The sequence below is a fragment of the Phoca vitulina genome, unplaced genomic scaffold (assembly GCF_004348235.1).
Source record: "Phoca vitulina isolate PV1807 unplaced genomic scaffold, GSC_HSeal_1.0 scaffold19, whole genome shotgun sequence".
Taxonomy (NCBI): domain Eukaryota; kingdom Metazoa; phylum Chordata; class Mammalia; order Carnivora; family Phocidae; genus Phoca; species Phoca vitulina.
In genome coordinates, this window is record NW_022589722.1 from 9,530,068 (window position 1) to 9,547,036 (window position 16,969).

Here is a 16,969-nt window from a genome sequence, read left to right on the forward strand (position 1 = left end):
ATTCTAGCTTCTTCCAGATGTCCCTTAAACCAACAGTCAGTTCTATCTCTTAATTTTCATATAAGAAACCTGAGGTTAGCAAAGTCATATAAATGCCCTGAGTTTTACTCAATGTCTTGAGTTGAGATTTGGGAATTGAAGTTCATTTTCTCCTGTAAGTTATCCAGTGCTCTTGAAAGCAACCGTCTGGTTCCATAATCCCAGCATTTTTTTCCCTAACACTGTTAAATTGTCCTATGGTGGCTGCTAACCAGTATCCAAAGGCCGCCTTCTCAGGGGCTCATGGAAACGGCAATGTAGCCTGATAAGCTGTCTGATCACTGAAGCTGCTAGCTTTCCATCCAGAATACAGAGGCGTGTTGCATTACCTTTCATCCCACCCAGATACAACCAGTTCCGGAGATCCCACATTTCCCTGAAGGTCTTTTGCCTACAATCCATTCTCTGGAACCAATCTGGATATTAAAGTTCTTTTGTTTGCAAGTAACAACAACAACAAAATCAATGACCCTAATTAGCTTAAGGAAATAAGAATATATTGGAATGGATCCTGGGATAGTTCACGGGTCCAAATAAACGGAAAGAGCCGAAATTCAGGAAATAGGAAATGTCTGATAACCTCCTCCTTAGAGAGCTACCATGAAAGCCATCCAGCTCTGGTAACTCTTAGCCTCTGTGTCCCTCCAGTTGTGCTGCAGATTCCCATGAGAAAATCTGTTGGCTCAGTTCAGCTTTAGGTCTTCCCCTCTTGATCAACTGGTGAGGGCAGGTCAGGAAGCACAGACGTGACCACAACGGCAAGGGGGGGGCTGTAAACCAGGCACCACCCCAATAGAAGTCTACTTCGATGACCCATGTTTGTCAGCTTCTATTTTGCAGTTCATGAACAATAAAGGTAAGGGCAAAAAGGCACAAAAGACATTGCTTAATCAAACAATTTTAATCAAGTGAATAGTAAGCAGTGAAAGTGCAATTGCATGAAGAGCCCCATATTTCACATGTTCAAACTGTTTTCCAGTGTCTTTACTTGTAAGGTGTTGAAGGTGGGACCCACTCTTGAATCTTCTTTCTAGTGGTAGAATAAGGTACATACTGTTCTGGAGTGCCACTCACATTGAACTTATGATTTGTCCAGATGAATTTACGAGCAATAGGTGGTTTTGTTGTTGGAGGATCATCGGTCATACAGTGAAGCCAACGATGCCTTAAAGAGGAAAAGAAAGACAGTTACAAGAGGCAGGGTAGTGTGGTGGGAGGAGGGCTAAGTGGGCAGCTCTGGGGCTATTCTGTGGCTTGAGCTCAAATCTCCCTCACTTACGAGCTCAACTGCTATGCCTTGGCTTTTTCATCTGAGCATCCTGACTTCTGAAGGATGGCATAAGGATTAAGTGCACCTAGAAAAATTCCTGTGCACACTAGGTACTCAACAATGTTAGCTATTGCTTTTATTGTTACTGTATCTCGAGGACACTAGCAATTTTAAGATATACATTATTTTATGTGTCTCTAAGACAAAAATGCTGCCAATTAACTCATGCTACTATTGATTAAAATATATATCCTACTTTTAGATGTAAGAAGATATTTCAGAACTGATGCATACAGTATTGCTGATAGATGTGAGAGGCTGCTCTGGAGTCTCAGTATGCTCAGGCAGCTCTGGTGATGAAGCTCTAGCTTAAAACTCAACAAGGCTCCTGCTGAAAAAGAGGTCTCTGCTAGCATCTTAAATTCAAGCTCATGACCGAATGTTAAAGAACATACAATTTGTTATATTAAGAACATTAAATCACAGCCTAAAGTTCACAGGTATTTCAGTTTTGAGTGTTTAACAAGTTAATTTCAAAGGAAGCTGGGTACATGGAGAAGAAAGGGAAGAGGCCAATGATGCTGCTGCTCATGGCAGAGAAAGAAGGCATAAAGTCCACTGGACAAAGAGGAGAACTGAGCAGGAAGCCATGCGGAGTTTACATGGGACAGGAAGGAGAGAGCATTCATTCCAGATCCCCCAAGGCTGGGAGCTCGCTCACAAGACAGGATGATGTCATGGGAAAAGGGCGTGGGGGGAGGGAACAAGCAGAGAAATGTGGCTCCAAGAAAAAAAAGGGGGGGGACTTCCCAGCTATAGAGAAAAGGGCAAATGGAGGAGGTTTCAGTAAAATAACTAAGACTACAGCTAATGAGAAGTTTATGATGCCATTTAAGTTTAAGAATATTTACGAGCAGTAACTGATAGATATAGCTAGGTAATTGGACAAAACCAAGAAGAGAGATGATAAATTATTATTACTGTTGCTATATTTTGTCTAAAGATGTATCATGACCTGCTAACATAATAAACAACGAAGACATCTGTACACGCTGGGCTGGCGTCTTTCTTATATCCTCCAGCAGAAATGGGATTAGTGAAAGTGACCTGGACCAATAAACCGCGACTATGAACAGGAACTCTGAACCTCCAAGATGATGGCGGTGAGACAGGCTCCACTAGCCACTCAAAGGAGGGATTAGTTGTCAAAACCAAGGCTGATACTTCTCAAGGGGCTTTATGTAAGCTTAAGGCACAGTAGAAATATTTAACTTTTACCCTGTTGAGGCAGCTTAAGCAACTAATTTATTTGAATAAAATAATAGAAAAATTTATTCGAATAACTGCTGTAAAGACTCTTGAAGGTTAAAATGATATTTAAGGAATCAGAGTCTAAATCTTATATACGCCTGTTCAGTTACTTAAGTGAGGGACTGAAGATCTCATGGAGAAACAGAAAATGCTCGAGAAAACTAAAAATAGGGCGCCTGGGTGGCTCAGTCGGTTAAGCGTCTGCCTTCGGCTCAGGTCATGATCCCAGGGTCCTGGGATCGAGCCCCGCATTGGGCTCCCTGCTCAGCGGGGAGCCTGCTTCTCCCTCTCCCTCTGCCTGCCTCTCTGCCTACTTGTTCTCTCTCTCTATCTCTCTGTCAAATAAATAAATAAAATCTTTAAAAAAAAAAAAAAAGAAAACTAAAAATATTTTTTACCATGATACATAAAATCTGAAAATGTTTATCCAGCAAGGCCACAGGCAAGAGTAAGGAATGAATAAGCAATAATTTATTCTCATGATGGCAGTATGAAGAGCTATAAGAAACAAGAAAATGTTTATAATCTGGTAGGCTGATGTAACCCTCTGTTGTTGTTATTAAATAAAGGCTAAGCATATCATACCTTCTAGGTTTCCACACCAAAGAGCTCTGGCAAAACAGATTTTCAGCTGGGTCATAAAAAAATTTTTTTTTAATTTTTTTATCTTTTAAGTAATCTCTACACCCAAGGTGGGGCTCAAACTTACAACCCTGAGATCAAGAGTCCCATGCTCCACCAAATGGGCCAGCCAAGCACACTCAGCGGGGTCATTTTTATTCCAATAAATTAAAGACGCCAATGGCCTAACAGCATTGTCTAGAAAACTATGTTGTAGCTGGCACTAAACCCACTTCAATTTTATACCACCATTATTATCCTAAAGGACAAAATATAAAACTCCTTACACTTGATGGTAAAGTCAGTGAGAATACAAGTAAGAAAACTGACAGAAAGGGAAAATGTTATAAATTCAAAAGAGATCAATATTTATAAAGAAAATATATTACATTTTAGGAAATAATGAAAATATATTACATTTTAGAAAAAAACCCAGTATTCAAATACGTTGAAGTGTGTCGAAATAACTGAAAACAAAGATATTAAATCACAATTACAACATAACTCAAATGGACATAAATCCCATCAGTGGTTGATCCTATTTTCAGTTGTTTAAGAGGAAGAGTATGCCAAGGAACAGGGAAGGAAGACACTCCCCTTCTTTGAAAACATACTTCACTTTAATAGTCTCTCAGTGTGAGGTTGTCTGCCATTCAAAGTGCAAAATGGAGGGATTTATTTGTGAAGAATAAAATAGCCTAAAAGGAAATTTAAGAATTAAAATATATGGGATGCCTGGGTGGCTCAGTTGGTTAAATGTCTGCCTTTGGCTCAGGTCATGATCCCAGGATCCTGGGATTGAGCCCCACATCGGGCTCCTTGCTCAGCGGGGAGCCTGCTTCTCCCTCTGCCTGCTGCTCCCCCTGCTTGTTCTTGCTCTCTCTCTGACAAATAAATAAATAAAATCTTAAAAAAATTAAAACATATGCCATATAAAATGAATTTTTAAAAATCACTACAAATGAGATGGATGCCTAGGTGGCTCAGTAGGTTGGGCATTTGCCTTTGGCTCAGGTCATGATCCCAGGGTTCTGGGATCGAGTCCCGCACCGGGCTCCTTGCTCAGCGGGAGCCTGCTTTTCCCTCGGCCTGTTGCTCCCCCTGCTTGTGTTCTCTCTCTGACAAATAGATAAATAAAATCTTAAAAAAAAAAAATCACTGCAAATGAAAAGTTTTTAAGATTGGTATTAATATCCCAGATGTATGGGAGGAGGGATTGGTTAGCCTGGTGATGGGTATTAAGGAGGGCACGTACTGCATGGAGCACTGGGGGTTATACGAAAACAATGGATCGTGGATCACTACATCAAAAACTAATGATGTATTGTATGGTGAATAACATAACATAATAAAATTAAAAAAAAAAAATACCCCAGATGTACAAAGAATTCATACAACTCAACACACGACAATCCGATTAAAAAACAGGAAGAAGGCCTGAATACACATTTCGTCAAAGACATATATAGATGGTCAGCAGACACATGAAAAGGTGCTCAACATCATTAATCATTCAAGGAAATGCAAATCAAAACCACAATGAAGTATCATCTCACATCTGTCAGAATGGCTAGTATCAAAAAGACAAGAAATAATAAGTGTTGGCAAGGATGTGGAGAAAAGAGAACTCTTGTTGCAACTGTTGGTGGGAATGTAAATTTGTGAAGTCACTATAGAAAACAGTATGGAGGTTCCTTGAAAAATTAAAAACAGAAATACCATATCAGGGGCACCTGGGTGGCTCAGTCAGTTAAGTGTCTGCCTTCGACTCAGGTCCTGATTTTGGGGTCCTGGGATCGAGCCCTGCATTGGGCTCCCTGCTCAGCGGGGAGCTTGCTTCTCCCTCTCCCCGTGTTCTCTCCCCCCACCCCCGGTGCTGGTGCTCTCTCTCAAATAAATAAATAAAATCTTAAAAAAAAAAAAAAACATATCATCCACTAATACCACTTCTGGGTATTTGCCCAATGAAAACAAAAACACTAATTCAAAAAGACATATACAACTATGTTCCTTGCCACATTACTTACAATAGCCAAGATATGGAAGGAACCTAAGCATCCATCAATAAATGAATGGATAAAGACGTGCTATATATAAACAATAAACAATGGAATATTACTCAACCATAAAAAAAGGAATGACATCTTGTCATTTGTAACAACATGGATGAATCTAGAATGTATTATGCTAAGGGAAATAAGTCAGAGAAAGACAAGTACCATATAATTTCACTTATGTGTGGGATCCAAAAACAAAAAAAAAAACAAAACAGAAACAAGACTTATATATACATACAGAGAACAAACTTGTGGTTGCCAATGGGGAGGGAGTGGGGAAAATGGGTGAAACAGGTGAAGGGGATTAAGAGGTACACACTTCTAGTTATAAAATAAGTCACAGGGATGTAAAATACAGCATAGGGAATATAATCAATAAGAATGTAATAACCTTGTATGATCACATGGGTGTGCTGAGCATTTCATAATGTATATAATGTCAAGTCACTATGCTGCACACCTGAAACTAATGTAATATTATATGTCAGCTATGCTTCAATTAAAAATAAATAAAAATAAAAATCTTTGGGGCACCTGGGTGGCCCAGTTGGTTAAGTGTCTACCTTTGGCTTAGGTTATGATCTCAGGGTCCTGGGATCAAGCCCCATGCTGGGCTCAGCGCTTAGCAGAGTCTGCTTGAGATTCTTTCCCTCTCCTACTCCCTCCCTTTCTGCTTCTCCCTCTGCTCATGCTTGCTCTGTCAAATAAATAAATAAGATCTTTTTAAAAAGGCACCAGCGGATGGAGAACAGCTTCAGAAGAAAATAATGGATGATTTGAATGAAAATACTCATTTCCCAGAAAGTCCAGAACTACTCCACCAAGAAACTGTTAGACAGAAGCACAGTCCAGGAAAAGGAGAAGAAGAAAGGGCTGGAGCAGTTGAATGCATGAATGGAACAGGAATCAAAAGATAAAGTCAGCCAATTAGTATCAATGGCTGAAAACCTGCTAAGGACCATCCCTTTGCCTTATCTCCTTAGAGATCACACTTGGATCACGTGAACTGGGAAACTGAGCACAAGAGTGAAGCAGAAAATAGCAATGACCTTGTCTATCAGACAGAAGTTGATCTGAAGTGTATCACTGATGATGCTGACTTCAATGGATCCTTTCAAAGTTCTGAAGAGGAAAATCCAGAAATAACCAGAAAATTGTGGGAAGAAAAGCAAACTAATGAAGAGCTTACAGGACAAACAAGCCTCCAAACTGAGGAAGCATCTTTGCAGTGTGAAAATTCACAGCTTGAAAGTGAGATTCAGCAGCTGAAGCTCCAAATTACATTAAGAACATGTCATGCAACTTCAGGGAAAATTATCTGAGGAGGAAATACACTGCTTAGAAATAAAGAAGAAACTTCCCAACATGTGTAGAAACATGAACTCCACATATCAGATTCACAACCTCTACAAGAAGATGGTGGAACGCATGGGCAAAGAACTGGAGAAAAACATTTCCTACTATAGAAAGGAGATCCTCTTCCATGAGAAAAGAGCCCAAGAAAGCTGTATGGCAGTTGTATTGATGGACAGAAAACTCAAGAAGCTAAGAAAAGAAAATGATCACAACAGGCCAACAGTTGGCCAGTGTGAAGTCCAACTTCCACCCTTCCCCAAGTGGTCCTTTTACTCTTGTTGCTCCACTTGCAGCCCACAGAGGCCCAGAAGTGTCAGGGGATCCCTTGGACCATCAGTCCTTCCAGGAAGGAGGGTCATGCTCTGAGGCCCACGATCTGGAGTCACCTGCAGGTCTGTCTCAGCTCACAGCAGCCAGGTCCTGAACACCTACAACCATGGCACATCTGTACGTGTTTTCTTCTTTAAAGTGATTTTTGATTTATCTCTTTTTGGTTTAGCTACTGTTATTTAATTAGAGCTACAATTGCTCCTATTTCAAATAGAAAGAGCATTGTAATTTTAAAATAGTATATTTCAAATCAAGGTTCACTTAATTAAAAAAATGTTAATAATAACAAAGAAAATTTAATTTTCCCTTTCAGAAAATTCCCAGAAATAAAATCTTACTAAATAACAGCAAATAACGGTAACAAAAATCTAGGCAGTTTTGAATCTTTCTTCTCCTTGGATAATATACATTATTAATTTTGGGAATCAAGGCTGGCTTCTGACCATAATGTTCATGTTTCAGATGTTTTCTTTCTTTCTTTCTTTCTTTTTTTTTTTTTAAGATTTTATTTACTTATTTGAGAGAGAGAGAGAGTGACCATGAGCAGGGGAAGAGAGAAAGGGAGAAGCAGACTCTCTGCTGAGCAGGGAGCCCGATGTGGGGCTCAATCCCAGGCCCCTGGGATCATGACCTGAGCCAAAAGCAGACGCTTAACCGACTGAGTCACCCAGGCGCCCCTCAGATGTTTTCACTTAACATCACTAGGCATAGAAATTCCAAAGATTTTTTTTCAGTTTTTCAAAAAATGGATATGAGGGGCATGTGGCTGACTTAGTCGGTGGAGCATACAACTCTTTATCTCGGGGTTGTGAGCTCAAGCCCCATGTTGGGTGGAGAGGTTACTTAAAAAATAAATAAAAATTATTTTTAAAAAGTATATGAAAGACTAAAGAAAAATGTGATTGTTTTTTGAGGTAAAAATATACACCACACTAAAATGATTACTCTTTCCCACTTTAGTTTATGAAACATACCCACACACAACATTCAGTCACTTATTTAATACTAGCATAGGTACTTCCTATTTTAAAACTGAGCAAACAGAATTGAAATGACTTTCCCAAGATACCACAGCACATATGCTACAAAGCTAAGGCTTGGACACAACTTCCCAATGAATGAAAAGAACCTTTTGGTCAAGAAACTTAAATTATAGGGGCGCCTGGGTGGCTCAGTCAGTTGGGTTGGACGGCTGCCTTCAGCTCAGGTCATGATACTAAGGTCCTGGGATCGAGTTCTGCATCAGGCTCCTTGCTCATCGGGGAGCCTGCTTCTCCCTCTGCCTGCCGCTCCCCCTGCTTGTGTTCTCTCTCTCTCTCTGATTAAAACAACAACAACAACAAAAGACAATTCAAATCTCGCTGGCTCAGTAACTGTTATTTTTAATTAAATGCAACATGAATCAAAGTCCTAACAGGGTTTGACAATTTTAATTCTAAGGATCAGCTGAAAGTCTACCCAAGAAAATTTTGAAAACTCACAACAATCAGGAAAGGCTGACATTACCAGACCTTAAAGTCCCAAACATTAGACTGGTATAAAAACTAGTTAAAAAAAAAAAGTACAATAATACTAGAAAAAAATTCCCCAAACAGACTAAAGTGTATATAAGATAAGCCTGGCATATCAAATTATTGGGGAAACTAAATATTTCTCAACAAATTATGCTAGGATGATTAATTTTGTTGGGAAAAAAAACCCAGTTAGATTTCCTAAACCATATATCAAAATAGATTCCAGACAGATTAATAATGCTCAGATAAAATGTGAGTGAATATATTCCTAAGATATAGTGATATTTATAAAATGTGAAGCACCATTTCTAAGATTAACATTAAAAGCAAAGAGCCATAAAGAAAAAAAAAGGTGTAATTCTATTACATAGAAACTGAAATGTCTATGTCTTTAAACTCTGCAAACAAGATTAAAGGATAAGGTTTTGGCTCAGGTCATGATCTCAGGGTATATATTCTCTCTCTCAATATACAAACAAACAAACAAACAAACAGTTAAAAAAAAAAAGAAGTTGTTTCAGGAAAGAGAACTGTGACTTGGACCACAGTAATAGTGATAGAGGTCATGATCAGATGTGGGACCTACTCGGAAATTAAGCACAAAGAACCTGCTGATAGACCGGACATCACGAAGACTTGTGAGGATGACCCTTAAGTTTCTGGCTTGGCTAAACATGAGTCATCCAAGAGCTTAGAAACATTCTGCTTGATAGGTCTGTTCATCTATCTACATTGGACATTTGAAGATATTGAAAAAAAAAATACTACATTTATAAATGTGACCTAAAATGTTGAAAGGAATGTAATTAACTAAACTTGCAAATGGAGACAATTGTTTAGGAGATTTTAATCCTTTCCATTAGAATTTATCAGACATTCATCAAACAAGAGAAAATAGTTATTCTTTATTTTTATGCAAAAATGTTCAATTTACTAATCTTGTTATCCTATTTATAAACAGGACCTCAAGGCTTCAGAACAACTAGGTTTTAAAAATTGCAGCTGTAATTCTTTTTTTTAGATTTTATTTATGTATTTATTAGCGAGAGAGAGAGAGAGAGAGAGAGCACACACACAAACAGGGGGAGAAGCAGGCAGAGGGGAAGCAATCTCCCCGCTGAGGAAGAAGCCCGATGCAGGACTCGATCCCAGGACTCTGGGATCATGATCTGATCCAAAGGCAGACATTTAACCGACTGAGCCTGGTTCCTGCAGCTGTTCACTCTTAATAGAGAACAATCTGATGATTACCAGAGGGAGGTGTGGGGGGATGGGCAAAACAGGTGATGGGGATTAAGGAGTGCACTTGTGATGAGCACCAGGTGATGTATGCAGTGTTGAAGCACTATATTATACACCTGAAACTAATATAACACTGTATGTTAACCAATTGGAACTAAAACAAAAAGTAAAAAAGAATTGTGATATAAAAATTGCAGCTGTACTAAACAGCATATTAATATTAAACCCAAATTTCCATTAATTCTTTATACACCAAAAGCCTCTCAGACACTAAAAACCTCAAACTGACAAGTAGAATATTTAGTGAAATGGCAGAAAGTCTGTGACTTATTAAGTGAGAAGAGGGGGATATTAAACAAAATATTATATGTAATAAAGATATATATAACATACACATATCTATGTATAGTTATTTATAATCACAAACCTTTTTCTAAAGAGGGTATGATTAATAAATTACAATCTGTTCTCCACACTGTGATCCTCTCAAAATATCCCTTCCCTATTCAAAAGTAGACCCTCAAATATTCATTCAATGAATGAATGAAATATTTACAGTGCTTGTTTCTGGGCCAAGGAATTAGTTTTGGGTTTAAGATTTTATTTATTTATTTGAGAGAGAGAGAGAGAGAGCACGAGCAGGGGGGAAGGGTGGAGGGAAAAGAAGCAGACTCTCCGCTAAGCAGGGAGCCCAATGTCAATCCCAGGATCCTGGGATCATGACCTGAGTTGAAGGCAGACGCTTAACCAACTAAGCCACATAAGCGCTCAAGGAATTAGAATTTTTGTTTCTACCTCATATATTTTTGAATTTTCCAGGTTTTCTATAACAATTGTACATTTTTATAATTAGAAAAAAAATTAACAGTGATTGTACTGTTTTAATAACATGGAAAATTGCTTATAATACTAAGAGGTAAAAAAAACCTTGTATGATTATGAACTACTACATAAAAAATTATTTAAAAGGACTAAAGGAAATAAGCCAAATGTTGACAGTGGTTGTCTCTTAGGGGGCTATATAGATTATCCCTGCTCCCTGCCAGATTCTTTCAACTTTTCTGATCTCTCACATTTTTTTATAAGATTTTTTTTTTTAATTTATTTATTTGAGAGAGAGAGAGGGAGAGAGCACAAGCAGGGGGAACAGCAGAGGCAGAGGGAGAAGCAGACTCTCCGCTGAGCAGGGAGCCCAGTGTAGGGCTCCTGGGATCATGACCTGAGCCGAAGGCAGACGCTTAACCGACTGAGCCACCCAGGCGTCCCTCTCACATTTTTTTAAGTAGGTTCCATGCCCAGTGTGGAGCCCAACATGGGGCTTGAACCCACAACCCTAAGATCAAGACCCAAGTGGAGATCAAGAGTCAGATGCTCAACCAACTGAGCAACCCAGATCAGGCGCCCCTGATCTCTCACATCCTTTTTTAAAAATTAATTAATTAATTTGTGAGACAGAGAGAGAGAGAGGCGCATGCAGGCAGTGGGAGGGGCAGATGGAGAGGGAGATAATCCTCAAGCAGATTTGTGTGGAGCCAGAGGCTCCATCCCACACCCTGAGACCATGACCTGAGCCAAAATTAAGAGTCAGACGCTCAACCAACTGACCCACTCAGGTGCCCCATGATCTCTCATATTCTTAAGAACAAATTCCATTTAGATTCAATGAAGTTCATATTGCCAAGTCAAATGACACTTCTCTATCCTTATCCTATGTAATCTCTCAGCAACAATCGATACGGCTAGCCTGTTTTGTTGAAATGCTGTTCTCTCGCCTTCCTACGTTGCTAGCTACTTCTCATTCGTCTTTGCTAGCTTGACCTCTGTCCTAAACTCCAGATTTATATACTGCCTGTTCACTTGACATATTTATTCTCTGACAGGTATCTCAAACTTACTACTACATCCAAAAAAGGCTTCCGATTGCAATCCTCCGCTCCATCCTACCCTTCTCCCAGTATTCCCATCTCAATGAATGGTACTACCATCTACCCAACCTCTCAAGCTCAAAACCTCTGAAGCATCCTTGATTCCTACCACCCCCGAGCAATCCCAACTCGCAACCTGCTTTTCTACAAAGGCATCTACAACATCAGATGCTAACTGAAAAAAAGCTGACCACAAGGAAAAGGAATTCTCACAAGAGCAAAACATTTAATTTCACCATGGTCCTGGAAAAAATCTTCAAAACCAAAATTATTTTCTGTTAAAAAAGGGAGATTTTCAACATATGCTATTATTTTTAAAAGAATGGATTTATGTATTAGTTCAGTAATTTAACCATTAATCTTAGTAAGAAAAACAACATACAAGGAGATACTGGCTGTATATACTGAGGGAGAAAAGACGTTACTTAGTGTAGAAATGAACGTAAGGTGCCACCAAGTGGGAAAAAAGTATATACATGTAGAGCAAAATCTAGGCAAGCCCTATTTGTTGGTTTTAACTTGATTTAAAGGATTTCAGGGTATAACACTTCAAACCACAAAAAAGCATCTTTGTTTCTCCTGATATAAGTAGAAACAGTAATTTTATATTATTATGCATAAAAGAGCCCAAACTTTCCACCAATTTACTCTCACCCTTTTGTCTTGTCAAATTTCATGTAGATACTAGTTACTTACTTGGTTTATTGGTCACTAATTCTATGCAAAAGCTAACTACCATAAAAATGAAAATAAAGACTTTTTATGCATTACTATGTAGATGGCAGCGATTAGCTCATTTAAAACAAAGATAAAATTAAGGACAATCAGAAGTGGTATAAAACAGTATTTGTAATCTACTGAAATACTTTGAGTATTCTGTTCAGTCAAGTTAAGCTAATATAAACTGAAAAAGAAATTAAAATCTCACTGCTGATTCTATAAGAGAATAGAACTTCGCTAAGAGAATGAAGGTACTGTAAAAAGGAAAATAACAGACACTAAGTTAGAGTACAGTATTAGTCTACCAGCTAGTATTCATTGAGTTACTATAAACTCCAAGAGAGCAAGGACCATATATTTTGCTTATCACTGTGAATGTATAAATCCATCAGTGCCTGACACTTTATTAATAAAGATTTTTTGAAGAAATGATTTGTAAGCTGAGTACTGTGCTAGGTTTTAGGCACCGTTTTTTATTTTCAGGGTGCATGTAGCTCTACTGCCCATTCGGACATTCGCACCAGCACACACCCCTTGTATCTACTGGTAGCCCTAGCAGCCTTCCTGGCTTCTGACAGTCAAAGAAATGAAGGCCTTGCAATGAGATAAATAAAATGAACTCATTTTCCCACAAGATTTCTCTTTTTTCCCCCCTCAGAAGATTTCTAATGTTCCCACAAGATTAGGGAACGTTATGTGAACTATAGAAGTTTATTAAAGAAATTCCCTGATTCTATGAAAAACACTTGACACTTTAAGAGTGAGAGAGGGGTGGGGAAGGGCAGAGGGAGAGGGACAGACAGAGAGACTCGCAGGCTCCACGCCCAGCATGGAGCCCGATGTGGAGCTCAGTCTCACAACCCTGAGATCATGACCCGAGCTGAAATCGAGAGTTGGACATTTAACCCACGGAGCCACCAGGCGTCCCAACACTTGACACTTCAGAAGGGAATCCTTCTCTAGGTGAGATTATGCAGCTACTGAACGGATTCATACACTAGCACAGGCCATCCCTGGCACCAGGCGACCCAGAGAGACAAGAGGACAGAAGCACAGCTTGCCAGCTGGGCAACATCCCGCATCCCTCTCACTGGGAGACTTCGCAGTAGTTCTCGAAGGCGGCAGCTGCTCACCCAGCCATCCAGGACCGATTCTTCTTCTTATTTTTTTGGCTCCCTAGGTGACAAAGCACAGGCTCAAAGGAGATGAGAGCCATATCAGGTGCAGGAACTACCCTGACTTAAAGGCTTCATGCTCCACAAAAGCTAACATCTCCAGTAACAACTCCACAGCATAGCTTCCGGATTCCCATTCTCACAAAGGACATACCAGTTCCGAGAGCAGCAATACTCAGGGAAGCCCAAACATAGCTAACTCACCAGGCATTTCTAATTCCTCTCATCAGATGCAATTTACCAATCAAGGATCAATTGTATCTAGCAACATACAGTAGTTCCCGCTCATCTGCAGTTTTAAGATCCCCAGTGCATGGCTGAAACTGTAGATAGTATTAAACCTTACATACACTATGTTTTTTCCTATACATACATACCTGTGATAAAGGTTAATTTATAAATTAGGCACGGTAAGAGACTAACAATAACTAATAGTAATATAGAACAATTAGAATATGTTATAATAAATAAGTTGTGTGACTGTAGTCCCCCTGCCCCCTGTCTCTCAAAATACTATTGTACTGTTCTCAATGATGTGAGATGATAAAATGCCTACATGATGAGATGAATGACACAGGCACTGTGATGTAGTGTTGGGCTACTATCAACCTTCTGACTATACATCAGGAGGATCATGTGCTTCCAAACCATGGTTGACCAGGGGTGACTGAAACCATGGAAAGCAAAACCGTGGATAAGGAGGGACAACTGTAGTTGATACAATCTAAGCTGGTTTCTAGGGTAACAAAGCTAGGCATTTAACAAAAGATGAGATTCACTTAATCCTTTATCCACAATTCACGAAGTTGAATTGTATAGTAGACTAGGTAAAATTACAATGAAGTCCTATCTCCATCATAAACATTCCATCTTGACCTAAAGACCAGTGTTTATCTGTCTACCCACCATCCCTAGTTGGTTGTCTAACAGGCACCTCATACTTACACAGACAAACTAGAATTCTTGATTATGTCTTCCAGTTCTGCTTTCCCCATCCTACCCTGTCTTCCTCATCTCAATAAATATACCATTAGTAGTTCAGGTCAAAAATTTTGAAGTTACCCTTGACTCTCTTTTCTTTCAAAATTTAATCCATCAGCAAATCCTCTGTCTTACTTCAAAATCTATCCCTGTGGTAGGCAGCCTCTAAGATGGCTTCCATGATCATAGACTCTTGGTATGCACGTCCTTGTGTAACCTCTGTGAGATAACAGAAAATGTATATACTGGTCTCTGCACCCAGCTCCTGGCACAAAGCTCCTAAAACTCTCATAATTTCCTAGTGGTAACACTAGGAGCATCTACAGTTTTAATATTTGTCTTTGACTCTGATCCTGACACAGAGCTCCTAAAACCCTATAAATTCCTAAGTAGTAAGAGCAGTAAGAGCGTCTCTTGCTCTAACAAGGTGACTCTGGGTAGACTCCTGGATGGTCCTGGATGAGGTTTGTCACCAGAAAGACCAAGCCATAATCAAAAGCTTGGAATTTTCGGCCTCACCCCCTAACTTCCTGACCGATCTATAGCTGACTGGTCAGATGCACAGGTGATAACCAGGGCTTGTGAGGGGCATCTGAACAAGAGGCAGAGGAACGCAGTCTTGTGGGAAGTGAACCTTACCTGTGGGATCTGATGCTAGCTACCTACCTCCAGGGTCGACAGCGTCAAAAATGGGTTAAACCATAGGACACCCAGCTGGTGTCAGAGACTTACTTGCTGTGGGGTAAAACTCTCTACACATCTGGTGACCAGAAGTGTCAGAAGTGAAGAGTTTTGTGCAAGTAGTAAAGAAGACTCACAAGAGAAACACACAGTAGGGAAGAATGGGATTTTACCCTACTAAGGAAGGAAAAGACTGAAGTTTTTTTTCCCCTTTCATCCTCTCTCCATGAGTACAAGCTGCATTTACTGACTCACTTCTAATAACTAAAATACAAGTTAAGTGTAGAATGTCACTTCTGAGATTAGGTTTTAGAAAGGCTGTGGCCTAATGTATACTGTGTTAACCATACTTCAATTAAAAAAAAAAAAAGAGAGGAGCACCTGGGTAGCTCAGTCAGTTGAGCATCTAGCTCTTGGTTTCAGCTCAGGTCATGATCTCAGGGTCCTGGGATCAAGTTCCGCATGGGGCTCTGCGTTCAGTAGGGAGTCTGCTTGAGGATTCTCTCCCTCTTCCTCTGCCCCTCCCTCTGCTCTCTCTCTAAAATAAATAAATCTTAAAAAAAAGAAAAGAAAAGAAAACTACTCACACACAGAAGGCTGTGGCTTCCATCTCAGGTGATCTCTTTACTTGCTCTCAGGAAGCCATATCCAGAGATGGCCTTGTGGAGGGGCCCACAGGAGTGATCGCAGAAGCAAATCTTGGAGGTCTGCCTACAGCCTGTGAATGAATTTGGCCATGGATCCTTCCCAAATCAAACCCTGACGTGACTGCAGCCCCAAATGGTATCTTGAGTGTAGTCTAAAAGGTCCTAAACCAGAGGCATCTAGCTAAGTTGCACTCAATTCCTTACCCACAGAAATTGTGAGATACTGTTTATTGTTTTAAGCTAAATTTGGGATAATCTGTTATACAGTAATGGATAACTAATACCCCAAAAACTCACCACCTACATTACTAGCACCTTTGTCCAGCCTCCAACATGTCCTGCCCAGACAACTACATACAACAGCTTCCTAAGTGATCCATCTGTTTCCATACTGCCCCTTTCCTCATTCTTCACAGCAATGACAGAGATGCTTTAAAAATGTAAATCATAGGCAGTAATCTCTTGGACATCGCCCTTAGCAACATATTTATGGACATGTCCCTTCAGACAAGTGAAACAAAAGCAAAACTAAACTATTGGGACTAAACCAAAATGAAAAGCTTTTGCACAGCAAATGAAACCATCAAGAAAACAAAAAGGCAACCTAGAGAATGGGAGAATATATTTGCAAATGATATATCCAATAAGGGATTAATATCCAAAATATATAAAAAATTTATTACAGAGCTCAACACCGAAAGACCCCAAATGATCTGATTTTAAAATGGGGAGGGGCACCTGGGTGGCTCAGTCACTTAAGTGACTGCCTTTGGCTTAGGACATATCTCAGAGTCCTGGGATTGAGCCCCATGTTGGGCTCCCGGTTTGGCAGGGAGTCTGCTTCTCCCTCTTCCCCTGCTCATGCTCTCTTTCTCTCTCTCAAATAAATAAAATCTTAAAAAAAAAAAAAAGGGCAGAGAGGGCGCCTAGGTGGCTCAGTCGGTAAAGAGTCTGCCTTCAGCTCAGGTCATGATCCCAGGGTCCTGGGATTGAGCCCCGCGTCAGGCTCCCTGCTCATCGGGGAGTCTGCTTCTCCCTCTGCCCCTCCCCCCGGATTGTGATCTCTCTCTTTCTCACAAATAAATAAGTCTTTAAAAAAA

The 16,969-nt window shown here is 39.8% G+C and overlaps 1 protein-coding gene across 1 annotated transcript in view; it reads right to left on the minus strand.

Annotated features, from left to right (window-relative positions):
- Window positions 1-921: 921 nt before the first annotated feature.
- Window positions 922-16,969, minus strand: part of NDUFA12 (NADH:ubiquinone oxidoreductase subunit A12) — a 28,783-nt gene continuing 12,735 nt past the window's right edge. The window contains exon 4 of the mRNA XM_032416655.1: window positions 922-1,204. Coding sequence (XP_032272546.1) covers window positions 1,024-1,204 — 181 coding nt within the window. The 3' untranslated portion in view covers window positions 922-1,023. The remainder of the gene's footprint in view (window positions 1,205-16,969) is intronic.